Source organism: Meleagris gallopavo, chromosome 13 (genome assembly GCF_000146605.3).
Source record: "Meleagris gallopavo isolate NT-WF06-2002-E0010 breed Aviagen turkey brand Nicholas breeding stock chromosome 13, Turkey_5.1, whole genome shotgun sequence".
Classification (NCBI taxonomy): domain Eukaryota; kingdom Metazoa; phylum Chordata; class Aves; order Galliformes; family Phasianidae; genus Meleagris; species Meleagris gallopavo.
In genome coordinates, this window is record NC_015023.2 from 10,004,643 (window position 1) to 10,031,761 (window position 27,119).

Below are 27,119 nucleotides of genomic sequence, written 5' to 3' on the forward strand. Positions count from 1 at the left end.
GTGCTGATGTCTCCCTCCCTTCGGACAGGGCTGCTGCTGCAGGAGATGACCATGGCGGGGCTGCACGAACTGCGCTTCACTGAGGAGAAGCCACTGCTGCGTGGCCAGGATGCTGAGCTGGTGAGTTGGGAACAGCTCTGGCTCCAACTCCGCGTGTTGGCTGCCAGGATGTGGACACTGGTGTGTTCCAGCCCTCAGCATCTAACGGCTCTCCTTCTCCCACAGGAGAACTCGGACGTGTTCCTCTCTGCTGCTGACACAGACTGGAAGGTAGGACTGGCTGTAGTGGAAGAGGAGTTGTCTCTTGCCCCAGAGCGTGGGGCAGGCAGTGGCTGCTTGGTACCTGTGCTGTGGGAAGGGGCCATGGCTGTGGGTCTGCCTGCAGAGCCCCTGGGGACGCTGGCCTGGTGCCTACTGCAGCACTTGGTGCTGGCGGTTGGATGTGGCTGGTGGGCACTTGGCAACGAGCCGGGGACAAAACCTTTTTAGGACTGGTGTTTTCTTCTAAAAACCAAGCTGCTTTTCCAGCCCCTCTGCCATTGCCATGGCAATGGTTCCCTGGGTGATGCCAGCTCCCCAGTTACATAAGGGTGGGTGAAAGTGTCTTTCTCTTTCTGGGAGGCAGGGCATTGCCCCTGTCCTGCCTGGCTCTCCTGAAGCAGCCTGGCCCTGGGGCTGCCAGGCAGCAGGAGGCTGTGGCCATGAGTCTCTGCAGGCTCTGCTTGCGCCTGGTCCCAGCTTGTGTTTCAGTCCCCACTTCTGTCTTGGGCTCAGCCTGTGCCGTGCTCCCCTGATGTCAACTGGGGTGTCAGTACACAGGATTGGATGCGGGCTGCTGGTCCCTGGCTTGTTGCCTGTCCCTCTGCCAGCAGCAGGGAGGCTGGAGCACCGCGTGTCCTCTGCCAGGTCCCTGTAAGGGTATTTCACAGCATACATTGGTGATCTGAGGCTTGGCAGTGCTGGCTGCACCTTCTCAGCTCCTATGCTGAACCCCCAGTGCCTGTGAGGAGCAACTAAAGGGGCAGGAGAGCCTCAGTTCCTGTTTCGGCAGACACAGTGCCCAGGCTTTTAGGACTGGCCCCTTCAGCTCCATCGCCCATGTGTGTGGTGTGGCACAGCAGAGTTTTGTCAGGATGCAGGGAGGTGTGGTTTGCAGAGCTAATGGGAACAGTCTGTTATCACCAAGTCAAGGGTGAGGAGGGAGAAGGTGGTGTTGCTGATGCTGTGCTGCTGGAGTCCCATGTGGGTGTCCACAGCCCCTGAAGTCCCTGTGAATCGGTGTCCTTGGGCCAGTGCTCTCCATACAGGCCTCACCACAGCCCCAGCGTGCTTCTTGCAGTGCTGGCTGGGTGCAAGCCTGCTGTGCTGCTGCTTGTGGCTGCAGATGCACCAGTCTGGGGGAATCCCACTTACCACAGCTCTTGGAGCCTGACCTAGCAGGCAGCTGTTCACCCCTCATAGTGCGTATTTGTCTGGCACACAGCTAGACACCGTGCCCAGAAGGGTACTGTGAGAGACAGTTTCAAAAGCTTTGCAGAAATCCAGAACATGTCCTGTCCTTCCTTTGTCAGCTAGGTGGGTAACCTTGTCGTAAAAGGAAATTAAATTAGTTAAGCAGGACTTTATGCTTGAGAACCCCTGGCCAATGTCACCGATGACTGCTGTGTCTTTCACGTGTTTTTCAATAACTCCTGGAATTATCTTCTCCATAAATTTGCCAGATACTGAAATGCTACTGCCAGGCCTGGAAATAATGATTTTTCTTACCATTCCTGAAAACTAAGACAACATTTTCCAGCTTCCAGTTTCCTGGGACCTTTCTATATTCTTAAGACCACTGGAGAGTAATTGAGGGAGGAGTCTCTCCATAACATCATCCACAACATCTCTCCATAACTTTCAGTATCCTGGGATGATTCCCACTGGGCCCATATGGACTTACATGCCTTCAGCTGGCACAATGGCATGTAGACCTGTGGAGAGCTTTGTTCCTGTGTCAGAAGTCATCTGAGACTCGGGCTTCCCCCTCCCACATGGTTGTTCACTAGCACAGGTGTGTCTCCAGGGGTTCGGGGTGGAGTTCCCCACAGGATAAAACAGTGCAGAGCAAAGTTTCCGAGCTAGCCTGGCTTGTTCAAGGCAAGGTGAAGGCTTTCCCATTGCCTGTCTGTCTGCCCTTTCTCCCACCGTTCCTCCCCTAACTGGTGGTGAATTTGAGGATACATAAGGAAGCCATGTGCACACTGGTGATGGCAGGAGTGCTCAAGGCCCTGGCCTGGGAAGTTGCTCAGAGACACTGAGCCACTGCTGTGATGTGTGCTGGGGCATGGAGGAAGACGTGGCAAGGGATGCTAATGGGCACCAGATGCCTCTCTGAGGCGGGGCAACAAGGCCATGCTGGGCCGGGGAGGCAGGAGAGTCCTTGCTGGATGCTACCTTGGTCCAGCAATGGAATGTGGTTATCCAGCCTGTCCAGGCAGGCGCTGAGGGCTGCAGGACTGCTTCTATCTGATTATCAGCCAGTAGGGTTGGACTGAAGGTGCAGGGAATGACATGGGGCCGTGATGGTGAGAAACTGTTACTGGATGGGACCATTGGGCAGGTGGAGAGACAAGCATGCTCTTCCTGTGTGGCCCAGGGACGTGGTCTGACCCACTGGGGATGCTGGGCTGTTCCTCCTGGCTTACTCACCTGCCACTGGCGATGTCCAGGTTTGGGCTGAATTAGGGTTGTGCTATCATCCCGCACCAGGCAGGGGTGGGGGGGATTTGTGTCCAGGCCAGCATGTCTTCTAACCTCTCTGTGGCCACACAACCACACTGTATTTCTTGTTTCATATCTGCACCTTCCCACCCTGGCCACAGACCTTCTTATGCTTCTGGGTGAGGTGATGGCGTATTGGGGCAATATTTGTATGTGTCCATACATGTGCACAGGGCTCTGTGTGCATGGTGATATGCATACACAGGTCACCTGCTGTGTGTGTTTGTGAGTGCACGGGTGCTTCACTGTGCATGTGCATTGCTGCAGGCTCCGGCCTGGATGGCTGCAGGCTCAAGCATGACTCTGCGTGTTTGCACTGAGCCATGTGTGCACACGTCTGGGTGCAGGTGAGAGGTGCTGAGCTCTGCCTTGAGGATGCTCTGCATCACAGACGGTGTCAGCGTAGCCCCATCTGGGTGCCCGTGCCTGTTTGGTCTGCTGAAGGAGGGAAGATGGAGCGGGTACCGCACGGCGCCAGGCGTTTTTCTTCATAAACAAGGGTATTTGGGGCCAATTGGAGCATGAATAATTCGCGTGGCAGCCAATGGCTGAGTGCCGGCTGCATCGCGGCGCTCGCCTGCGATGGAGGCCAAACCTGCCGGGGCTGCACGTCGGCTGAGGGGGAAGGGAGGGGGAGGGCTTAGCGCAGGGCTGGGGCTCCGTTATAAATCGAGGCGAGGGGCTGAGCCAGCGCAGAGCTCTGCTTCACCCCAGCCCGCTGCAGCGCCGTGCCCTGTGCTGGGACCCCGTGCCCGGCCCTCCCTGACCGCGCATCCTCGCCCACACGCTCCTCACCATGCCCGAGTGCTGGGATGGGGTAGGTACCACCGTCGCCGTGCCGCCCTCCCTTCCCCCTGGGTTTTGCCCCACTTCCTACCCCCCTGGCTCTGGATGGACCACAGCACCGAGCGGGGCTTGCTGAGTGCCGGGCAGGTGATGGGGTGGGCGCAGCACCCGCCGGGGAGCCCTTCCTTCACGCGGCCACGCCACCACCGCATCCCTGATGCAGCGCGGGTTTCGGGGCCGCATTGTCCTTGAGCACGTCCTCCTCGGGCCTGGCGGAGCTCCGCGCCGGGACAAGCTGAGCTGTGGCTGCAGCTGTGCTGGGATGACTGCGGGCAGGGGGGGCCCTGCTGCACCCCACCCGCCGTCTGGGGGGAGCAGAGGGGATGGAGGACCAGGGAATGGCCATTTGGGAGCGACCCCTCCGATGTTTTGCAGCCTCTGCAGTGATGGCAACAGGCTGGTGTGGAGGGTGGGCAGGTGGGAGTGCTGTGACGGGCAAGTGGGAACCCTGCAGATGCTGAACCCTGCACGGAGCTGGCCTCTGCCAGACACGTATGGGTGCTGCAGCCCCCACACCACACCTCGCTGCAGCCACGGGTCGTCAGTGACCCCCTTCTTCTTCTTAGCTTCATTCTCTCCATCACGAGCCTCTCCTCTGAATGAGCACAGACGCGTCTGCGGCAGAGGGCAGGGCTGTGGCAGCCAGCAGTGCCGCAGCAGGCAGGGATGTGCCTGGCCTGCTGGGAGGGGGTCACAGCACTGGGGAAGGAGACGCCTGCTCAGGCTTGTGATTTGGAGCTGGGAGCGCAGAGGGGCTGTCAGGGCTGTGAGGGGAGCCGTGTTGGAAGGAAGGAGAGAGCCCTGTGCCCAGGATTGGGCTGTGTGGACACCTCCTGTTCGGTGACCTTGGGCCAAGCCGTTCTGCTGCCTCAGTTTCCCCATCTGTCACGGTGTCCCTGCTCAGCACCTGCAGAGGTGAGTGAGAGGGAAGGGATAGGTGCCATGAGCCGTGGGAAAGGAGTGATGGCTGTGACTGAGAGCTGGGTCAGGGTGTCCTTGGGGAGCTCAGCATCAGCTCTGAGGAGCCCTTGAGCCGTCCTCCGGTGCTGTGAGCCCCTGGGGGCAGCAGCTCATGGCGTGGAGAGGCACCACGGCAAGGAGCATCCGTCTTCAGACTGCTCCTCCTGCCTGAAGCCTGCGTCCTTCACAGTCCTTGGTGGCGCGTGGCCTGCGGGAGCCCACGTGGCTGTGGAGGGGCCGTTCCCCCTGCATCATCCCATCCATGGGGCTTGTCTGTAGCTGTCAGGGCTTGGGCAGGAGGATGAAGCTACACCAGTGTGACCTTGTGGGCCGGGACAGCGGACCTGGAACCCCCTAGCTGGGAGAAACTCTGATGGCAGCAAGTGGGGGCTGGAGGGCATCTGTGCCCTGAAATGGTGCCCTGGCAATGAGATCTCTTCTGCTCCCTCCTCCTTAGCAAGGCTGAAGTGAGGGTCAGAGGTTGCTCAGGAAGGAGCTGCCCTTTACTCCCCTTCTCTCTCTGGCAATTGCTACCCTCCCAAGCCAAGGAAATGGAGGCACAAGGCATTCCTGGTCTCTGTGTGGGGCATGGCTATTTTTGAGCATGGGGTTTTGTGCTTATTTTAGCTCTCATTTTGAGCTCAGGATGTGGCATTTTCCAGGGCGGTGTTTGGGATCTGACCGCTGCCTATTTGCCGCAGGTGTAGTGAATCCAGGCCAAGTGGGTCACACCGTTCTCTCATCTTGTTGCCAAAACTGTCGTGGTCTCCTGCCCTCTGAGACCTCCTGTCCCTGTTTCCCACCTTCCCAATCCCATGATCATTGCCATCCCAAGCCCTCTTCGATCATCCCAAATTCTCTCAATTTAAACCATCCTATCCCATCACATCTCCTTCCATCTGAAACCCCTATCCCTTCATCCTGTCCTGTGGTCCCATACCATGATGCACCCATTCCATCCTAGATCCCATTCCATCCCATCCTGTACACCTTTCCAATCCTAAATCTTCCCACCCTATCCCAAACTCTCCATCCCTTCCTGGGGTCTTCCTGTCCCATCTCAGCTGTTCTGTACCATCCCAGATGTTCTTTATTTATTTATTGTACTCTCTTTCTGGGGCATGGCTGCACCTTTCCTGCACTGGCTCCTGGGCAGCCTCCTGTGTCTCTGGAAGAGGTTGGGCTGCATTTGGACAGACTTTGCTCATTGCTGCTGCCAAGCCTGGGGATCCCGAGCCTTCCACATGGGTGAAATCTGCTCGTGTCAAAGGTGAAGGCAAATGTGGAGTTGGCGTGTGGATCCCTTGAGGAGTCACAGAGAGTCTGCAGAGGAACCATTCACAGGCTGCTATTAAATACGCAGTAGCTGCATCCAGCTTGGGAAAACTCCGCCCTGTGGGGAGTTGATGGAGGCCGGGAGTATTTATATGCAATGACTTGCCCTCTGCTGCTGGCCTAGACACAGGGCCCCCTGGAGCTTGGGTCTCATCCCTGCCCAGGGCTGTGGGGCCGCATGCCCTGAACCCCAGGAGACATCTCCATGGTGCTGTCTGTCAGGTGCTTGCTTACCCACAGATGGTTCCCATGGGGAAGGCATTTCTGGGATGCTGGCCACACTGAAGCCTGTGGCCACACACACACACACACACACACACACACCCACCCACCACACACACACACCCCTCTTGGGAAGGTTGCTGGGGCAGTGTGAGGGGTGTATGGGACAGGACAAATGTCACCCATCTTTCCTCTTCCTCCAGGAACACGACATTGAGACGCCTTATGGGCTGCTGCACGTGGTCATCCGGGGCTCACCCAAGGGGAACCGCCCTGCCATCCTGACGTACCACGATGTGGGCCTCAACCGTGAGTGCCTGGGATGAAGGAGCTACCTTGCCCATTTTAGCCACCCTGCTCCTTTCTGGAGCCAGCATGGGGTGGATGGGAATGATCTCAGCCATGCTGGATGGGAGCACTGTGGCTGTTTTGAGACCCTGCAGCCTTGTCCTGCAGTCCTTGGTGTCCATCCTCATGCATTCCATTCCTGCTAGGGACACACAGCCCTTGCTAACAGTGGCCATGGTCTCTATTGTGGAGGCCAGAAGCCCAGAGGGAGGGGGTGGAGGGCTTTGGTGGCACATCAGCTCCTGGCCAAGACAGTAGGACATTGGATGACCTGTCTCCCATGCTCCCCTCACCCACCAGGCCTTGTGCTGGGTGCTTGGTCTCTGATCGCTGCCTCCCTTTGACAGACAAGCTTTGCTTCAACACCTTCTTCAACTATGAAGACATGCAGGAGATCACAAAACACTTTGTGGTGTGTCACGTGGATGCGCCAGGCCAGCAGGCAGGAGCCTCGCAGTTCCCGCAGGGGTAGGTGCCTTTGCTGGGGACTTGGCATGCCCGCTGGTTGTCCTTGCCAAGGCAACCACCTGCTTGCTGTGCCAGAGCCCAGGGTGGGCAATGTGGTGCTTGGTGGGTGAGCAGGGTTGTGAGCTCTGCGCAGGCCCCACAACCACCCCCCTGTGCCCTCCCTGCTGCAGGTACCAGTACCCATCCATGGACCAGCTGGCTGCCATGTTACCCAGCGTGGTGCAGCACTTTGGGTGAGTCAACCTCTCCTCACAGGGAGCAGCGTGGCAGGAGGGCTTGGGGCTGGGGCAGTTGTCCTGGTCAGCCAGTACCCTGTGTGTCATTTTGTGCCCCATCCTCGTGCAGGGGATGCCCTGGGGTTTCCCACCATTTCCTTATGCATACGTCTCTGCTTTCCAGATTCAAGTATGTGATCGGGATCGGTGTTGGGGCAGGAGCCTACGTGCTGGCCAAGTTTGCGGTGAGCATGGGGTGGCCCTGAGTTGACTGTGCCTCCTGCCAGCCCAGCATGTGGGCAGGATCCTGAGCTGTCACCCCAGGCACAGCGTTGGGTTGGCAGTGCTGTGCCAAGACAGGGCCATGTTGGCCCCCAGGGCTCTGGGACAACTTGGGATGCCCCTGGCCTGGCTGTGGGACTGTGTAGTGCCTGCACAGTGGGCAGTGTTGCTGGTGGGCACATTGCCTCTTCGTGCTGAACATCCCTCCTCTTGCTTGGTGCAGCTCATCTTCCCCGACCTGGTTGAAGGTCTGGTCCTCATGAATATCGACCCCAATGGCAAAGGCTGGATTGACTGGGCAGCTGCCAAGGTGAGCAGAACCCCAAACTCCTCCAAGCTCTGGTGACATCCTGGGGCTTGGGCCCCCATCCCATGCCATCTGCGGTGCCAGGGCAGGAGCCAGTCAGGAGAGGATGGTAACTGCCTGTGCTCCCTCCACAGCTCTCGGGCCTCACCAGCACACTGCCAGACATGGTCCTGTCCCACCTGTTCAGCCAGGTAAGGGCTATCTGCCCTGCATTCTGCCTTCATCTGTCCCCACAGCATCCCAGCCTGGCTGTGCCCTACCCCCATGTGCTGGGTGCTGTGGTGCTGGGGATAGGCTTGGCAAAGCTCTGCCTGCAACCCTTCCGCCTGATCTGGGGCTCAGCCCTACCCAGTGCTGGGTGAGACTCATGCCTGCATCCTGCTGTTCTGCTGTCAATGGGCAAGGCATGGGCACCTGGCAGCCCTGGCCCTGATTTCTGTCCCCTGCTGGTGCAGGAGGAGCTGGTGAACAACACGGAGCTGGTGCAGAGTTACAGGCAGCAGATTGGCAGCGTGGTGAACCAGTTCAACCTCCAGCTCTTCCTCAACATGTACAACAGGTAAGCAGCATCCGGCAACACCATCTTTGCCAGGTGGTGGGAACCTCCAGCCCACTGAGTGCTGCTGTCACCCTCTAGTGCAGGCCAGCAGGGAGCAGTGTATTGGGGGATCACAGTGTGCTGGGACAGCAGGGCTCCACAGAGCCATTCTCTGGGCATATCCTAGCTCTGTACCCACCTACATGCTCACACTGACTCTCTCTCCTCTTCCAGCCGCAGGGATCTGGACATCAACCGGCCTGGCACTGTGCCCAATGCCAAGACACTGCGGTAAGAGCTGCACAGGCACTGCCCAGGGCAAGGAGCCCAGCCTGAGCCCTGACTGCCATTTCCTCCTCTCATTTCCAGTTGCCCTGTGATGTTGGTGGTGGGAGACAACGCTCCTGCTGAAGAGGGCGTGGTGAGTGATTGTAGGCATCCGTGCATACGTGGGCACACGTGGCTGCCTGGCCAGCACGGTGCTGGGACCAAAGGTGGTACCTGTGGGCAGCTTCTGCCAGGTGGGAGGCACCCCAGGGTGCTAGTTCTTGTCCCTCTCACCCACAGGTGGAGTGTAATTCCAAGCTGGATCCCACAAACACCACTTTTCTGAAGGTAAGTGGGTGATGAAGGTGTCAGGGTGGCCCCCACTGCTTGTGCAGTGCCCTGTTGCCCTGTGCTCCACCATTACAGGTTGTCCCTGTCTACCTGCCCCAGGTTCACGTGGGACTGGAGTGAGCAGGGTGGCCTGGCAGTAGAATCCTGCCAGTGGGCACCAGGGGTTGGGGTGGGAGAAAAGGCGTCCCCCAAACTAACCAGAACCTTCTCTGTGCAGATGGCAGATTCTGGTGGGCTGCCCCAGGTCACACAGGTGAGTGCTCTCCATCAGCTGAGTTATACTGGCCCCTGAAACACGGACTGGCGTGGCCCCTATCTGGAAAGGGGTGGGCTGATGTGGGCATAGGACTCCCAGGCGGTACTGGTGGTGGTGTGGGGCTGTGCCTCAGCTCCTTCTGCTCTCTCCCTGCAGCCCGGCAAGCTGACCGAAGCCTTCAAGTACTTCCTGCAAGGCATGGGCTACAGTGAGTGCCAGGGCTGGACAAGGGGCTGCCTGGGTGTGCGTGTGTGTGTGTGTGTGGCACAGAGGAGGCTGGCACATGCGTGTGTCCATCCTGACAGAGAGCTGCAAACGTGTCTGTAGTGCTGTATGTGTACAAGGTGCCCATCCATGTGTTTGGGGTGTGGGATGTACAGGCTCTGTGTGTAAGAGAACTGTGTATGTGTGGGTCTCTGCGTATGCGTGTGTGTGTGTGTGTGTGTGTGTGTGTGTGTGTGCAGGTCTGTGTGCACCCACGCAAATCTGTGCACGCACATGGGTTAGGAGACCTCTGGCCCCGTGCAGCCCCCAGTGTAGCTGACGTTCTCTCTCTGCCCTCCTGCCCTCCTCCTGCTCCCGCCCTGCCAGTCGCCCACCTGAAGGATCGGAGGCTGAGTGGAGGTGCAGGTACCGCTCGGTGCTGCCCGCCCTGCATGGTGCCCTCCTGGCGCTGAGCCCTGAGGCTGCTGGGCCGCCTTTGGGAGCAGCCTGGGCATGGGGCTGGCCCTTCCCAGACAGTGCCTTCTGTCCTGCTCCGCTTTGCCCAAAGTGTTGGGCTGCCTCCACCCTGAGCCAGGGCTGAGGGCTGAGCAATGGCATTCAGACGAGCCTCCCATGCAGGCAGCATGCCCACCGTGTGCTCTTTCACAGGACAGGAGCTATGCCCTCTGTGCATCCTGGCTGGAGGAAGGTGCCACCTTTACCCCAGGGAGCCAGGAGAGCTCCCGTCCCCATTCACACCCCCCTGGAGCTTGGTGGCTGGGGCTTCCCACTGCCTCACTGCCCAGGGGATTGGCTGGGGCACCACATCCTCTGCCAGCACGGAGCTGCTCATGTTGTGGCACTGCATGCTGCAAGCTTGTGCCTGGGGCCATCTGCCTTGGGGAGTGGGACCTGCTCCAGGCCAGCAGCTTTGCTTGCATTAGGCAGTGTCAGCCCAGCCTCTCCTGGCCGAGTACCCAGACCCCCTCTCTGTGCCCATGCAGTGCCGTCCGCCAGCATGACCCGCCTGGCACGCTCCCGCACAGCCTCGCTCACCAGCGCCAGTTCTGTGGAAGGTGCCCGACCACGTGCCTGTACCCATTCGGAGAGCAGCGAGGCCATGGGGCAGATCAACCACACCATGGAGGTATCGTGCTGAGGCCCGTGGCCGCCACCACCGTTTCCTCCAGAGCCATTTCCCATCCGTCAGCATCCCGCCAGCACCCACCCGCCCCGCGGACGACCTCTGCCAGTGCTCTCGCTCCCCTGGGGTTGATTCATCTTCTTTGCTGTTGGCCTCCCTCCCTCGCTGGGCACCAGAGGAGCTTCTCCTTGTCATCTGCAGGCTCAGAGTCCCAGCTCAGCCCAGCAGTCACACATGGCTCTGCCTCAGTCTTCACCCTTCCCAGCACTGCCTTGGCCCCAGTGTGGAAGGGAGGATGGCAGGGGGACGTGGCCGGGATGGGTGAGCAGGGGTGGGATGGGGGGATGGAGCAGGACAGTGGGACATGGGCAGGACAGCAGGATGTGAGCAGAACAGCAGGATGCAGAGAGGTAGGTTGGTCTCTCAAGGGTGGCCAAGCCAGAAGGAAGCCAGGGTTGGGGTGCTGCGTGTGGTCATTTTGGGGAGATCACAGTGCCCATCCTGGGGCAGCAGCTCCCATTCTCCCCAGTGGCCATTCTCTGGGCACTGCGTGGGATCTCTGGCACGGGCAGGACCTGCACCCGGGTGCACGCTGGGCATCGTGAGCAATTGCATCCTGCCTGTGCCCCTCCCTGCCATGCACCTCGGGGGTTGCCCAAGGCAGGGGCAGAGGTCTCAGCCTGAGCTGTCAGGGCAGAAGGGGATCACGGGCATCGCCCCAGCCCACATCCCACGCACAGTGCTGCCTTGGCCCTGTTTTTGTTGCAAAAAGAACAGTTGCTGCCTACCACCAAAAATGCATATGGGGGCAGTGTCTGCCCCTTGCCTCACCCGGTCCCTGATGTTCTGGCCCTGGTCTGAGGCCACCAGAGTTCAGAGGCTGCTGGGTCTGGGGTCACCATGAGGATCCGCCCCCTCAGCCTTTGGCTGTCACTTTTGCAGAGCCATTAGCAATAAGATGAGACCACCCCACTCTAGGAAGCCCCCTGCACCCCCAGCCCCTCGGGGCACCCCAATTCAGCGTGCCAGTTCTGCAGGGTAACCCCATAGCACAAGGGGAACGTTCCACACCTGGCTTTGTCCATGGGAGATGGTTCCCCCATGTCTCACCTCTGCAGGGAGCGGGCCATCAAGGGCTTGGCTCTAAGCAGTCTGCAAGGCCCCATCCAGCCCCAGGTGGCATGGACAGCCACATCATTGTGTAACCCTGCAATCGGCCACCCAGCCCAGCTCCTCCCGTGCCTGGGCCAAAGGAGAGCCCAGCTCTGGTGATAGGTGCCGGGGGTCTCATGGTGGCCCTGGGACAGGGCAGCTGCAGAACCCCTTTGAGGATCCACCTGCTGCAGCCATCTGGGCTGGAGTAGGTCCCGTGCAGCCCCCTTGAAGCACTTTCCCCACAGGCCCTCGCCCCCATCAAGGGGCCACAGGGCTCCCAGCAGGTGCTTGAGGCTCTTGGCCCCAAGGCCGGCACTTTGGTCTGTACCCCGTAACGCTGACAATGCCGGTGTCCCTGTTTTCCCCATTCACTCTGCTATGTGCTTCCTTCTCGGTGTGACTCTAAATGCTAAGCAGACTTTTTTTCTGTAGATACCACTGCGATCACCCATTTTCTCAGCGTGTCCTTCAGATGATATATATATAAATACCTATACATATTATATATATGGGGTTGTCCGGTCCCTGGCCTTTGGGTTTGCTCCCCCTGTTCTCTCGTACAAGTGGTGCCGTGTGGTTCCATTTGAGGTGGTCTGGCCGTGCTTGCCTTCGGTTTCCCACCTGGGTTGTGTTGGTTCGTTCTGTTCCCTCTGTGGTTTGTTCTTTTGATTTTACTGGTTCTCCTCTTTTCCCAGTCACATCAGAATTGAACACATTTCCCCCTTTCCCTGTCTGAGCGCAACTGGTTTTGTCACAGTGGTGTCGAGGCCACAGTTCTCACACAAGAAGGCAATATGTAAACCAGATCTAACTAACCTGTCGCTGTAGAGAGGATTTACTGTATTGGAAAAAAATATTAATAAATATGATAAGAATCTGCTGTGCTTTTCTCATGTGCTGAATTGAGGCTGGATCTGAGGTCTGGGCAGGCAGCCTGGGAGCCCTTCTCAGCTGGCTGAGGTGGAGGTGTCAGCTCGTGCCCCTGCTTCTGGCTCTGCCTCTGCCCTCCCTCCTGCTCCTTCTTCCAGCACGAGGCCATGGGTACCCTGGAAATGTTCCTCTCAGTGTCCCACTGCTTTGGGGAGTCCCACAAGTTCATCTGGCCGTGCTGAGGTCCTGCTGCTGTGCTGGGGTTTCCTGGAAAGCAGCCCCAAAGCCCTCAGAAACCGTTGCAATGCAATGGTTTCTGATGCAGAGCAAATGGTTCTGCATACAGCTCATGTTTACATATTTATAGCATAGCTGTAAACCACCTCAGGCCATCATCACCTGGCCACTCTTGCCTTCCAAAACCAGGGTCAGCTGGAGGAGGTGGCTCAGGACCGCTTCCCATATTTGGATATCCAGAGAGATGGTGCTTTTCTAACCTCTTTAGGCAACCTGTCTCATTGAGTGACCATGTGAATGGAAGTTCCTGTATTTCAGTGTGTCCTCTCTTCTTGCCCCTTGCCTTGGCACAGCTGCAGAGTCTGGCTTTGTCTTCTTTCTTCCTCCCATTCATTTTCCCTTTGTTTCTCCCAAGTGTCCTGGTTGACTCCCAGTTAATCCTTCCCCGTCTTTCTTCTAAATCATTTCCTCATCACTCGGCAGTTACAAAGTGAGTAATGGTAACAGAGTGTGACCTGCTGTCAGCCATGTCCTGTGTTCAGTTGGGTATTAGGAACAATTTCTGCTCCCAGAGAGCAGTGATGCAGTGGCACTGAGGGACGTGGGCAGTGGGCACGGTGAGAGTGTGCTGGGGTTGGGGATCTGAGAGGTCTTTTCCAGCCTTAACAATTCTGTGTTTTGATGTTTGGTACTTGGCCACACATCAGCCCCTCCTGTATACATACTTGGTGTGCTGGAAGGTTTCCTCACAGCTGCACTGTGGCTGGGGGAATGGCTGCTGCTGCTGGTGGTCTCAGCTGTTGCATCCCGGCTGCAGTTCTGTGGTCCCAAGGCAACTGACCACTTTTTCAGTGTTCCTCCCCCAGCACCTGCAGTGATACCGCAGAGGTATGAGTGGGGTGTCTGAGTGGGAAGCTGGAGTCCTGTGTGGGAACTGGGGATACTGGAGAGAGGGGGTGGCAATAGGAGACAATGGAGGGGAAATGGAAATCCTGGGATGATCTGGTGGGGTCTGGGGATCCTCGGGGGGCTCTGAGAGGGGAAATACGTGTTCTGGTTGGGGAGAAGGCATGTCAATAGCGGGCTCTGAGGGTAGTGGTGGGTAAATGGGGGACTCTGGAGTGGTTCTGGAGGAACTCCAGGTGTCTCTGGGGATATTAAAGCTGTTTGAAGGGAAAACAGGACTTCGAGAGGGGGATAATGGAGTACTAGTATGTTCTGGAGGAGAACACAGGGCCTGGAGGAACTTTGGAGGCAGGAGAGGCTGAGCACACTAGAGCTTTCCAAGGGGAAAATGGGAGCTCCAGGGGGTTCTGGTGATACTGAGAGGGTTTGCGGGAGTTTGAGACCTCCTGGGCTCTCCCACCTCAGCCTATTCTTTGCTCAGAATCTCTGTTTTTCCCCCATTTTGCAGCCAGAATCCCAAACAATGGCCAAAAAGAACTCAGGGACAGTGCTCCCCTCATCTGACTGTGCCATTGTCTGGCCCCGTAAAATGCCATCCCAATCCCACCTCATCCCACATATGACCATAGCAAGGGACAAGTGAAGCGGGGGGAGCCTTGCTTTATTGGGGACCCCTCTCTGTACACAACAGAGCCTGCCGCACCCCAGGGTAACAATGCCTTGTGGGATCCCAGAAAATGCTCTGAGGGAGAAAAGCACTTTTGGAGTCCTTTGGGATGGGTACAAGCATTTTGAGGCAAGAAAAGCCAGTTTGAGGAGGGGAACAGCCTAGAGTAAGAAGGTTGTTCTCGGGCCTGTTTGGAGGGGAATCTCAGAATCTAATTCTACAGTACATAAGAATTTCGACTGAGTCATCTGAATTGGCAGATCTGGGTATGTGGAGTGAGAAAGGCTATTCTGGTGTCCTTTGGGATGGAAACCTGGCATTTTGGGATGAGAAAAGCCCTGCTGTGGTTCTCCCTGTGGTTGCTTCTCCTCCTCTGCACAGCCAGTTGCCTTCCTCTCTATGGCCCTGCGGTTGGATATCCTCCATCTTACAGACAGCTTTTCTCCCATCTACAGCTAGTTGTCTTCCACCCTATGACCAGTTGTCCTCCATCTGATGGCTGGTTTTCCTCAACCCTACGGTCAACTGTAGTCTTCTGTATGGGCAGCTGTTGCACTCCATCTTACAGCTGATTGTCTATACGGATAGTTGCTGTCCATCTTATCACTGGTTCTCCTCCACCCTTTGGCCAGTTGTTGTCCTCCACTCTATGGATGGTCCTCTTTCACATTTTGGCCAGCTATTGTCCTTCACCCTACGGCTGATTTTCCTCCATCCTACAGCCAGCTGACACCTGCACTACACCTGTTTGTCTCCCTCCCTGGGCCTTCCTGCCCCTCCACCCGAACTTTCTTCTTCCTCCTCTTCTCCTCCCTCTCCCCACCTTAGTGCCCTCTTCAGCCTTGCCCAAAAGAGTGGCTGGGCTGTGGGGTCGAGAGGCCAGCGCAGGTAGGTGCGCCGCAGCAGCACCCGTCGCATGCGGTGGTAGGCAGACAGCTCAGCATCACCCACGTCCTCCAGCAGCACCAGTACCAGGATGTCACGTCGCTCATCCAACAGCCGGTAGCTGGCCAACTGCACCTCCAGAGAGCACCACTCGCTGCGCAGGTAGCTGCGGCTCATCACACACACCGTTTTCCGGCTGTTGTAGACAGCATCCACGATGTTGTCAATGATGCTGCGGCCCGGCTGGAAGTCACGGTGGTGCAAGCAGAGTCGGAAGGCACCACGCTCCAGCTCAGGCACCAGCTTCTGCAACACCCAACTTTCATCAGCTGAATTGTAGGACACAAAGCTGTCGTATAGGTAGTGCTTTTCCTCCCGCCGCCACCGCTGGTTGACCCAGCACCGCAGGAGGTACCAGTGGTACTTCAGCCTCCAATAGGTGCGGTGGTACACCAACGGCACCACCAGCAGCAGCAGCACTGCCGGTGCAGTCCCAGCAAAGAGATAGAGCCCCAGGTCCAGGAAGCAGACACGTATGTCAAAGCTGTGGATGTAGGCATTGCGCTGTGAGCCGCAAGTGTAGTTGTAGGGGTAGACAACCTGCACACGGCTGTTGTTCAGCCAGCCCCGCAGCCACGTGTTGTCGCAGGTGCAGCTCAGCGGACACTTGCGCAGGTCCACGTAGCGCAAGGAGGACAGCCGGCTGGCAACACTGGCATTGAAGGTCTTCAGCTCATTTCTGGCCAAGTGCAGCACCTGCAGCTGGCTAAGGTTGCCGAAGACCTCCAGAGTGAGTGAGTGCAGACCTACATTCTCCAGGTCCAGGAACTGCAGGTTGCTCAGGTTTCTGAAGATGCCGTCAGGCAGGTCATGTATCCCATTGCTGCTGTCAGCCAATGTCAGGGAGCGCAGCTTGCCCAGGTCCTCGAAGACATCTGGTGGGATGGCCCGCAGCATGTTCTGTGACAGCGACAGCCACTGCAGCTCCACCAAGCCCTGGAAGAAGTGGTGAGGCAGCATCTTCAGCCCATAGGGCTGCTGCGCCTGCAGCTTAAGGTCATACAGGCTGCTCAGGTAGCGGAAGGGTGGTGGCTGATGCAGCCACTGTGAGATGTACTGCAGGTTGTTGGCCCGCAGGTCCAGCACCCCCAGGGTAGCCTGCACCGGGGCGAACACTCTGCTGTTCACCTCCAACAGTCTGTTGCGGTCCAGATACAGCCTGCGCAGTTTGGACAGTCCCTGCAGTGACTGTGCTGCCAGGTGGCGTAAGTTGTTGCCCCCTAAATCCAGCGTCTGTAGCTCGGACAGCCCCTGGAAGACACCGGGGAAGAGGACGGAGACACGGTTGTTGCGCAGGTTGAGGGTGTGCAGGCTGTGGAGCTCAGTGAAGGAGTTGTTGTAAAGGTCGGTCAGCAGGTTGTTGTCCAGACGCAGCTCTGTCAGGTTGTGCAGCCCCCACAGTGCCTGCCTGTCCAGCAACACCAGACTGTTAATATTGAGCTGCAACACCTGCAGGGCCGGGGCGTAAGCGAAGGCATGGGACCCAACAGTCAGGATGCGGTTAAAGCGGAAGGAAATGTTGTGCAGCTGTGGCAGCACCTGGGCCCCCTGGCAAGATGGCAGTTTCTTCAGCAGGTTGTGCTCCACTGTCAGCACTTCCAGCTCCTCCTGCTGCTTCTTGTCCAGCAGCTGGCCAGCACAGCCCACCTGCTGCAGCCGGTTCCAGGACAGGTCCAGCTCTTGCAGCACAGGACACGATGCCAGCGCATTACGCTGCAGCACCTTCAGCCCGTTGCGTTGTAGCTGCAGCCGCTGCAAGGCCCGGGGACCCTGCAGCCTCAGGCACACCTTTTTCAGTCCGTGAGTCCCCAACTCCAGCCCAGAGAAATCCAGGCTGCGAGGCTGGATGTCAGAGATGTCCAGCAGGTGGAAAACATCCAAGGGGTTGCCCATCAGGTGGAGCAGGCTGATGTTGCGCAGGTGGAGCTGGGTGAAGGCCTCTGCCTGCGAGATATTGTTGTAGGAGAGGTCGAGTATCTTCACGTGCCATAGCATCTCTGGGCTACCCCCTACTAGCCCCCCCAGCGAGTTGTTGCACAGCTGCAGGGTGTGCAGCGAGGCGGGTAGTGGTGGGCCTGGCCCCAGCGTTGTCAGGTTGTTTTCACATAGGTCCAACTGCTCCAGCTGTGCCAAGCCCTGCACCGCCACTGCCACCGCCCCCAACCCGTTCAGCTGCCCGCCCCGCAGAGACAGACGGCGCAGGTTGAGCAGGGGGAGCAGAGCACCAGGTGACACCGTGCTCAGGGGGTTATGTTGTAACCACAGCAAGGACAGGTTGCCCAAACTGTTGAACACCCCTTCGGCGAGTGTGGTCAGCCGATTGTGAGACAGGTCCAGCACCACCAGCGCACCCAATCCATGGAAGGCACCAGGGGAAAGCGTCTCCAGCTGGTTGTAGGCCAGGTCCAGGGTGTGCAGCCGTGGCAGGCGGGCAAAGGCAGAGGGCTGCAGGCAGCGCATTAAGTTGTATGACAGATTGAGTGAAATGGCATTTGGTGGCAGGTCAGACACTGCCAGGGCCGGTGACTCCAGGAAGCGCTGGATGCAGCGGAAGCACAAAGATGTCCTGACATCCTCAATGCAGTTGCGAAAGCCATATGGGTGCACCATCGGCATCAGTGTCACTGTCACCAGCAGCAGCAGCTGGGGTGGGCAGCAGTGGGAGGGACACATCCCGGTGCTGGGCCTGGGGGAGATAGAGAGGGTCAGGGCTGGGGCACAGGGACCAGAACAGCCCAGTGCTGCCAAGGATGACTCAGTGACCCCAAACACTATAACCAAGTACTGCCCACCATGACCAGTGCTGCCCACCATAACCCAGTTCCATTTACAATAACCCAGTGACTCAGTGCCCCCATACCAGTATAACCCAGTGCACTACTGCTGCCCTCCTCCCTGCAAAACCCAGTGCAGTACTGGCTTGGCATATGGAGTTGAGGATTTGGGGACAAGAACTCTGTGTAAGATGAGGAGTGCTGGTGAAAGGGATGCAGGGATTTGCCGACAGGAGGGGTGCAGGGGATAGGACCAGTGCAGGACTGTGGACAAAGACAGGGACAGAGCCATATAGGATCCCTCTTTTCCCCCTCTTACCGCGCCTTCTTCTCTGCTGTCTCCATCATTCTCAGCCACTGTCTCCTTTCTGGGGTGAAAAAGGGAAGTTGTGGTATCACTTCATGTCACCACTGACGTAGGTGGTGGGAACTGCTGTCACATTCTGGAGGAGCAGCAGTGGCACCTGTCCCCAATGCTTATGCCACCTCCCTGATGCTCTGTGTTGTGACTCCATGCCCCTCATGTTCTCATATCTCTCATGTCACTCATGTCTCCACAATCTCCAGTGTTCCCTGTGTCCCTCAGGTTCCCATGTTCCCCCGTGTTCCCATAGTCTTCTATGCCCCCATGCCCCTGCAGATCCCATGTCCTCCTAGCCCTCAATAATCCGCATGTCTCTCTGTCATCATGTCTCCTCTTTTCCCCTGTTATGCCATGTCCCCCCTCCCTCTGTCACAAGGCACCGCTATCACTTCCCTACCCCCAGCCCCCACAGAGCTTCCTACTGGTTTTGGTTCCTCCACTGGGTTATATAATGAAGGACTGGGCAGAACTGAATTGTACTGGGAGGGGGGAAAGGACAAAACTAAGGGAAGCCAATAGACTGTGAGAGATCTAGAGGCATCTAACGAGCTCTAGGGGCTTCTAACAATCATGGTTTGACCCAGGGTCTAAGGGGCTCCAGCATGGCACAGGATGAGCAGCTCCAGGAGGTTGGTGGGAGAGTACAAAGTGATCATCCAGCACACAGAGCCACCACATGGAAGCAAGCTGCTGCTACATCAATCCTGCTTCTCTCTCCCTCTTTCATGCACCTGCTGTGGGGACAGTCAGTAAGGCACAAGCAAGCCAGCTGCCAGCAGTGTGATTCAGCCCTTCTGTTGGGTGCTGGATCACCGAAGGTAGGGACACTGGAAATCTAGAAGTGGAATTGGCTCCACCCAACCTGGCCTAGAGCAGCTCCAGATGTGGGGAACCCACAGCCCTTCTGGACAGGTGTGCCAGGGCCTCACAGCCCCCTGAGTGAAGAATTTCATCCCACTAGCTGACCTAAATTTCCCCTCTTTTAGTCTAAAGCCATTCCCCCTTGTGCTATCAGTACTAGACCGTGTAAAAGGTTGGTCTCCCTCCTGCTTGTAAGCTACCTTTGAGTACTGGCAGGCTGCAGTGAGGTCTTCCTTGTAGGTAACAGTAAGCTATGCTGCTTGCTTGTTCATGTAATTCTAAAACTCTAAGTGTACCCACAGCCCTGTGGTCTGATTTCCTTCTGCTAGGGATTCTAAAGTACCTGCCTGTCCCCATAGCATCAGTTGACAGAACTTGCCATAGTTGGTAGGATCCTAGGGTTAGAATAGTGTCTGGTTCCTCTCATCAATGGGATGCACTGCAAAAGAGTTTCATGGAATATGGATGGCAAGATCCAAGTGGGATAAGGAATGGCTAATGGCAGTAAGCTGCAATCCAAGAGTCACATGGGGCAAACTTAACAAATGAAAACATACGTGGGAAGAAAAGAAAGACAAGAGGTGAGAAGATTGTTGTGTACACAGTAAGCCCACTACTGTACAAAAACTGCACGTGACATGGACTGGAACAGCTGTTCTGAACTGTGATCAACAGCATAAATCCCCTGTCGTTTTGGCTTTGAATAGCCAACCTATTTTAAACCTAGTTTGTCCCACAAGCCACGAAGCTCTCTGGGTCTCCTCTCCTGACAGCGAGTCCGAACTCTACCCCAGGAGGCGCTGCTTCTCGCGGGTGCGGTGTCCCCATCATCAGATCCCTCCCTCAGAGCTCTCACTGTGAGGAAAAAAGCATCCATCTCATTGGTTACAGGCAGCTAATAAATCAGCCCGTGAAAACAGTCTGCAGGCACTAAGGAGTTACAGTGTCCTACCAGGAAATGTCTGCTGGCAGCCAATGGAAGGAGTGACAAACAATGCAGATGACTCATGGGTTCCAGCAGCAGATCAAAGCAGAGCTGGCTGGGCATCTGCAGCAGCTTCGCTGTGTCACTTGTCCGTTTAAGCCTGCGTTTTCAAATGTAAGTTGATATTTGCTTCCAATTTCTTTTACTTGAGCGTTTGAATGTTAGCTTAACCTAGAAGAGCTTCTCCCATCCTAAGAAAAACATCTTCACTATAAATTAATTTTTAAAAATGGAAACCTGAAATAAATGGGTTTCTAGTAATCTCCCTGCTGTCCACCCCAACCTGGAGAAGATGGAAAAGTTGTCTGACACTTTTGGTGTTGTATTAAAAGGAAGACGTTCGAGAAAATCATCTAAGAAATACTGGTTTTGTGATTACTTCCAGTATTTAGCTCCCTGGCTTGTGAATCAGCAACACATGTATGAGAAACAGAACCAGAAGTCTCAACTTAGAACAGTAAGCTCCAGGTCTGTCGAAATCAACTGAATTTTGATAGAATTCCAATGAATTTGCAACTCAGCACTACCACAAAAATAATCAGATTTTTAAAAACAAATACAAAACAACAAAAAAGTTGAAGCTGCAGCTGGGTTTATTTCCTGTAGAAATGCCCAAGTGAATCTGCAATTCAGTGCTACCTGTACACAAGGAAGTCACTGTCTGAAGTTAGACAGCAAAATCTTATTCTCATGACCAAAATAAGGCTTTGCTTTCTCTGTAAATACAGCCCATTTGAATTCAGATATGTAATCCAAGTGCAGCTGACCTTCAGTATGACATTCACTGCAGTAGTGCTGCTTATATCGTCTGAATCCAGCCTGACTGCTTTATGTCATGTTTTGACAATGTCCCATCAGACATGCAAGGAAGATCTTAATTTCCTTTTATGTGTGGATCTCATGAAAAGCAGAAGGATACAAGCTTCTGGGGACATGACATACTACTGGTCTTATTAGTGGAATTGTATCAGCCTGTGTCCAACTTCGTGGTTCTCTCCTATTTCCACTGCTTGCGTTCCCATTCCCTTTTCTAAACTGCCTCTCGCCTTTGCTGCTTTTTACAGGGACTGGAAGTTGCTGCTTCAGGAAATAGCAGATGTCAGATGCTGTAAGCCTGAATGCTTCCTTCCTGCCTTCTCTTGGGATTTTCCAGCATCATGGACTCATGGGGATAGCAACTGATGAGCTACACGTTCCTCTGCTCACTCATCCATGAGGCAAGTAAGAAAAGTTATCTTTCATGACAAAACTAAGGACAGGCTAAGCCGAAAAAGAACCCCACATAAATTATGGGCAGTAGTCACAGCCTGCTATTCAGCTTCAGCACTGTAATTTTTGTTTACTGTCCAGATTATGGTCTAACCAACTAGAGGCAACAGCAGCTGAGGTCAGACCTGTAGAACTGCAATGCAGAAGTGCCAGGATGCAGTGTACCTCCCTCCTGAAAGACATGTTCATGTAAGGAGACAGGTGAGTGGGATTTCTAATCTTTGATACATTCTATGATGTTGCTGAAATACTTATGCTCAAAGACACTACAGTAAAAATCCCAGTTCTACCTAAAACAGCTGGATAGTATTCTGCATAAAGTCAGTTACAGCAGTGAGATAAATGGGAAATTCCTCATATTTGGTGAGCAATAGATTACTGTTCCCAAAGGTCAGATATAAATATTTATATAATTTTAGTTAAAAAAAAAAAAATATTTTAAAGAGCAGCTGCCAAAGCACTTTTATACAAGTTCAGGAAACTAATTACTACAATTCACGTAGTTTCTAAGTATGAACTGTTGTTAGACTTTGTTTCAGGAAGAAATGTCCATGATCAGATGAGAATGAGACTTCATCTCAACAGTATTCTTCTCAGGAGGTCAGTGTGGAATCTGCTGGCACAATTTACTGAGCCACTCAAATGCTCATACTTTTAACTTTAGGATTTATACAAAGGTGGAAGATTACCTGTCTCTTTTGGAACTGCCATATACTTCTAGTTGCCTGAGTGAATGAGACAACCCCAGACTGAACTGTCTGTAAGGACATGGATCCTAGTGGGCATGGTGGAGATGTGCCGATGGCTGCATGAATATCCATCTTGCATTAATGTTTTAGTAGGGGGTATTTAAGTAAAAGCAATGTCAGATTTTATGTGCAAATACAGCAGAAGAGGGGGTTCTTCTACACGGCAGAATTCAGCAGTACAGCAGGATGTGGGTATGTGGTCAGGTTTATCCTAGAATTGCTTCTTCCCCTACAGGTTTCTTTGTTCTCAACTTGCCCGCAGCCTGCTTTCTCTCTTCCAGCACACTCTTTACTTCTGCCTTTAATTTTGCAGGTTGAAGGTTTTTAATCAAATAACTGTATTTTAGACCATCTGACCTGTGGATTATACGTATAGATATATGGTATCATTGGGATGCTTCCTAGGGTGTTAGAAAAGGAAGAATATATTTGGAGTGCCAGCAAAACTTGCTGAATGTGAATCAGAATCAAATTTTTGGAAGTTTTTTAACTGACTGATCTGCCTGTCATTGCCTAATGTAAATGTCCTGCTCATTCAGCTGCTATTTAAGTTACCTTGCAAACAAAAATGATGGAGAAAGGAAAAAAGAAGGCTCCCAAGAGCAAATGTAGTTTATAATCTGAAATGTAATTCTTACTGATCTTAATCAAGTTTGATTTTTTTTTTTTAAATTTTAATGGAAAATTGAAGCTTAATAATGCAGAAAAAAAAAAAGAATCTCCTCAGATGAGACGTTTGGACAGGCTTTGACATAGAAAAATCCTTTCTCAAACCAATGAACTTGCTCTTTGAAATGAGAACATAAATATGGATCCCCAACTAACAAACATTTGTTTGTTGTTTTCCAGTTTTGGAGTACTATCTTGGGAGAACCTAAGCAGACAGAAACTTTGTAAAGGTATTTCCTTATTGCTTGTCTGATTTTACTGTGCCAATCATTTCTCTTACTGTAGGGAAATGCTAACATAAACAGCACAGTCTATTCAAATGTCCCTTTGCCTTTTATTACGGTTAGAACACAGTTTGTAAAGCGTTATGTAATAATTACTGTACTCTAAGAACAATCCCCATTCTATAGAGGCAGACACTGAGAAAGGCTCCTCTGCAGTGGGCTGAGTTCTGCACGGCACAGCTGACTGTAAGGCTCCTACATTTTGCAGGCTGAGAAGGACCTTCTAAAAGCATTACACAGAGCAAACTGTGTTGGTATTCGCACAGCTTTCACTTCCAGCTGCCATCTTGTGGCTGCCCAACGTAACTTCTCCTATCCACAACAGGACCGATATTCTTACAAGGTGTAAGGCTTTGTGCAAAACTGTGTGCTTAGGTTACATCCACAATAATTACACATATACCCGAGGTATCTGCATGTACTTTATGGTGCTTATGTAGCTATTCATTTGTGACTTATTGTTTGGAGCAAGTTACTTGTCTTGAAATGGACACCTCTTGCAGTAAGTAGTCATGGTCATTGTTGAAGGCTAGCACATCTACTAACAAGAGTGTTAACACTTCTAGTTTTGCCTTGAAAAGCAGTCTTCTTTTTTAATATACATGAAATAACTTATGCTGAATGTCATATAAGAGTTCTGAAGTCTCAGAATTGATTCAAAAGAAAATCAAAGGATGGTCTGAGGTAGAAGCTACTTAAACTGATTTAATCTAGTTCACCCAGCTGTTCAACACAATAGCACAGTTAATGCCCAATAACATATTTAGTATAGTTGCAATACATTGATGCCTAAACATATATACAATTTGATTTGCAATGTGGTATTTAAAATGCTTTATTCCTCCTGCAGGATGTGTAGACCTTCTAAATGGAACTTTTACTAGTATAAATAAGGAAGCAAACTCTACCGCAAACTGCAATCTGATGTGCACAAAGGTTTGTGCAATCTTAAGTTTGCTCCCATACAAGGACATCACTTGATTTTTTGATCTTTGTGGTACGAAAGCAGGAAAGCTTTTGTCTTTATTGCGTTTCTGGATATGCTAAAGAGCTGGAGAGTACCCTTTGGCACTTCAAGTTCATTTAAGAATTGAAGAAAATAGACACTGTGAAGTTTTCTGGCTGGTCTTCTCTAGAAACCATCTCAACTGCTACCCAAGGTTATAGAAATCAGCGTCTTTCCAGTCGCCAGCTGCAATCAGACTGGGAAATACAAGTGAGTGAGAGCAACTATCAGCCTCAAGTAGAACAAGCTAGGTCTAGAACCAAGGCCAGTGTTCTTGTATGTACTGGTTAGAAAGTATTCATTCCAAAACCTAGACAGTGTTTGGATGGATATTATGTCCAAAATGACTGTGGCAAAGGTACTGGAGATACTTGAGAATTGATTCCTTCGTAAGTGTTGAAGTGTAAAGAGTAAATCCACTGCAGATGTACCTTAGTTTTCCCTACCTTGTACAAGTACCAACACATCCTTATTGCAGACATAGTTTGGTACACTAAGCTCCTGCCACTTGGATGCTTGAAGGACAACACGTTATAGCAAGCCCAGCATACATATCTCAGTGCAGGGCTTTGCTCACCTTCTCCTGTATAATCAAAAACTGGATTTAAAACTGGAAGCTGGAGAAAGAGTAGCAGGGTAGGCTTGAGTCAGATTCTACACCCATTAACGTGTTAAAATGCAAAGGTGTTCTATGCAGATCATTATCACTACATATCAGCATACTCAAGTATTACATATACTGTCACCATAAAATGTCAGTGTCAGTATTCTAGCTCCTGACAAATGTGAATTGAGCAAACATTCTGTATTCTATTCTTCTGTATTGCTGTTGCAAAAACATCCTCTGCCTAGAAGTCACTCTGAACCTCTCCTTGAGAAGGCCTTAATGCAATGGCAAAATCTAGACTTTCTTGTTTGTTCTTCTTTTTTCCCTAAAATGTCAGCTGGGGAAAAAGCATTTAAAACTTTTAAACAGCAAGGACAACTGTTTTGTGATTAATCAACAACACTGTTAACTCTCATTTTCAAAGTGATGTTGGAACCTGTTACAGGCTTGCCCATGTCAAAAGAACTGAAAATTGTGTACCTAGATAAGAGCTAACTTTACACTGAACAACTTATCTTTTACTGAGACCATGGCTGCTGGCAGCACAGGCTGCAGAAACAATGTAGGACAGAGTAAAGATTAGGACAGGTAGCCTACAGGTCTGTGCTGCCACAGCAACAGAGGCAAGTAGGTGAAGCTGAATTAAGTGAGTCTAAAGGCTCAACAGCTGCACACTCACCCCCTTACCTGCACTGATCCAGCCTTAGATTCCAAGACAAAGCTGCTTAGAAACGGGTTTGGAAGAAAGTTTTTAAGATAATTCTTCTCTGGTTTTTTTTTCAGGTCATCTGTTCACAAAAAACTCAACCATGTAATGACAGAGAAAATCCCTCTTGTAGTACCAACCTTGTCAACTACTCTACTTGATAGCAGTATGAATAATGCAGGAAGAGAAAATATTCTTGAGATGGATCTGGCAAATTCTATCCCATGGAACACAAGAAAGAAAGGTCTCTACCTTGAAACATATTCAGCTCCAGCTATTCCAAGAAAAGGATAAATATTACTATTAATGCTACATGTACATGTTTTCCAAGTACAAGCATCTGTTCTCAGATCTTTGCCCTCTACTGGTGTCATCCAAAGCATGAGCTGACTGTAGAAATGCTTTTTCTGTATTCCTCATACCTTTGGAAATAAATATCGAGCCACAGGGAATTAAATAACTTATAATAACATCTGCATTTCCAAGCACTTAGTTCTGACCAACAGCTGCCAGATTTAGAATAGAATTTTCTGTAACTTAAGAAACAAATACCTACAGAATTCCTGAAAAACATGAAAGCACACAGAAGTATGTGCTAAAATCTTCCTAGGAGTAGTGACCTATTAACAAGTGCCCAAAGAACAGCTAGTAATTAAAAAGGAGTTCTCCCATCAGTTTTAACTTTATTATCAACTGCAGAGTACTGGAATGAAACATTATATTCTGGTGCTGTTCCATTTACAGGTCTCACCTTACTCCTTTTATACTTTCTGTTTTCTTCCTAGATCACCCAGGCTCTGGCAGTAGAAGACCATTTTGTACTCTTCCTTTATCTGGTCCATCTTCAGGCAAAGAAAACAGTTAGCATTAGGACTCACCCCTGGCACGTCAGCACAGATCACAAACTATGCACCTCGAAGACCAGCGACAGGTAAGACTCAATTTCCAGTTCCAAAGGGCAATGTTCTCCCAGATCCCAGATTGTAGTTTTAAGATACAAAAGTAGCTACTCACTGTTGAAAATGGTGACTAGAAGGGAGAACCATTTATTTCCTTATGTGGTCTCAGATTTCCTACTGACATTGAAACTGCTTCTGACTTGTGAAGCCTGCCTCTATCTGTAGGTGAAAAGCTCAGTTTCCTATTTGTTTTTTTTTTCTTTATTATTTTTGCTGGTTAGTTTCAAACTGGCATATGATAACTCCTTCATCTAGCTGGCCATCCTTTTCAATTTACTACTGAGTGATGGCACGATTTAAGCATTAAACAGTTGACCCATCCATGCAGGAAAAGTCATCTCAGATCTCTGCTGTCAACACTCAGAAATCAGAATGACAGAGGCACAATCTCCAAAGTAACAATGGTCTTTGGCTTTTAATTTTCTCTTGGCGCACAGTACTTATTGAACAGTAAAATCCCTAATGGCAGTGCTAAGTATTCAAATAGGCACAAGCCTAATTTGTCTTGTGAAGAGGCAGAACCCAGTGCTCTTGTTCATTTTTATCAGTAGTGTTCGTGGGTTTTTTTTTTTTTTGCTTGTTTGTTTTGTTGGCCTTTGA

General features: G+C 52.6%; 2 protein-coding genes and 1 long non-coding RNA gene across 7 annotated transcripts; 2 read left to right on the plus strand and 1 right to left on the minus strand.

Moving 5' to 3' along the window:
• On the plus strand, positions 1 to 12,541 carry NDRG4 (NDRG family member 4). 4 transcript variants are annotated; one of them, XM_010717828.3, is made up of 16 exons: positions 1 to 120; positions 226 to 270; positions 6,330 to 6,435; positions 6,822 to 6,942; positions 7,113 to 7,175; positions 7,342 to 7,402; positions 7,663 to 7,749; positions 7,881 to 7,937; positions 8,202 to 8,305; positions 8,519 to 8,575; positions 8,654 to 8,705; positions 8,852 to 8,899; positions 9,120 to 9,155; positions 9,315 to 9,366; positions 9,750 to 9,788; positions 10,367 to 12,541. In XM_010717828.3, the coding sequence occupies exons 1-16, from the start codon at positions 7 to 9 to the stop codon at positions 10,519 to 10,521; spliced, it is 1,197 nt and encodes a 398-aa protein (XP_010716130.3). In that variant the 5' UTR covers positions 1 to 6; the 3' UTR covers positions 10,522 to 12,541. The 4 variants fall into 4 exon arrangements, with proteins under 4 accessions (XP_010716130.3, XP_010716131.3, XP_010716132.1 ...); XM_010717829.3 differs by lacking the exon at positions 9,750 to 9,788 and having other exon boundaries at positions 10,367 to 10,521; XM_010717830.3 differs by lacking the exons at positions 1 to 120; positions 226 to 270 and adding an exon at positions 3,448 to 3,580.
• On the minus strand, positions 12,535 to 27,104 carry LOC100550045 (toll-like receptor 13). The gene is made up of 3 exons (XM_019619761.2): positions 26,439 to 27,104; positions 18,380 to 18,428; positions 12,535 to 17,972 (listed from the first exon to the last, which is right to left on the minus strand). Exons 2-3 carry the CDS (start codon positions 18,406 to 18,408, stop codon positions 15,080 to 15,082), a joined length of 2,922 nt encoding a protein of 973 aa, XP_019475306.1. The 5' UTR covers positions 18,409 to 18,428; positions 26,439 to 27,104; the 3' UTR covers positions 12,535 to 15,079.
• On the plus strand, positions 19,377 to 26,440 carry LOC104912968. 2 transcript variants are annotated; one of them, XR_795050.3, is made up of 8 exons: positions 19,377 to 20,384; positions 21,335 to 21,491; positions 21,621 to 21,740; positions 22,067 to 22,139; positions 23,138 to 23,187; positions 24,092 to 24,457; positions 25,638 to 25,804; positions 26,346 to 26,440. It is a non-coding gene; the product is annotated as an uncharacterized LOC104912968 (long non-coding RNA). The 2 variants fall into 2 exon arrangements; XR_795051.3 differs by lacking the exon at positions 22,067 to 22,139 and having other exon boundaries at positions 19,378 to 20,384.
• Positions 27,105 to 27,119: the final 15 nt, after the last annotated feature.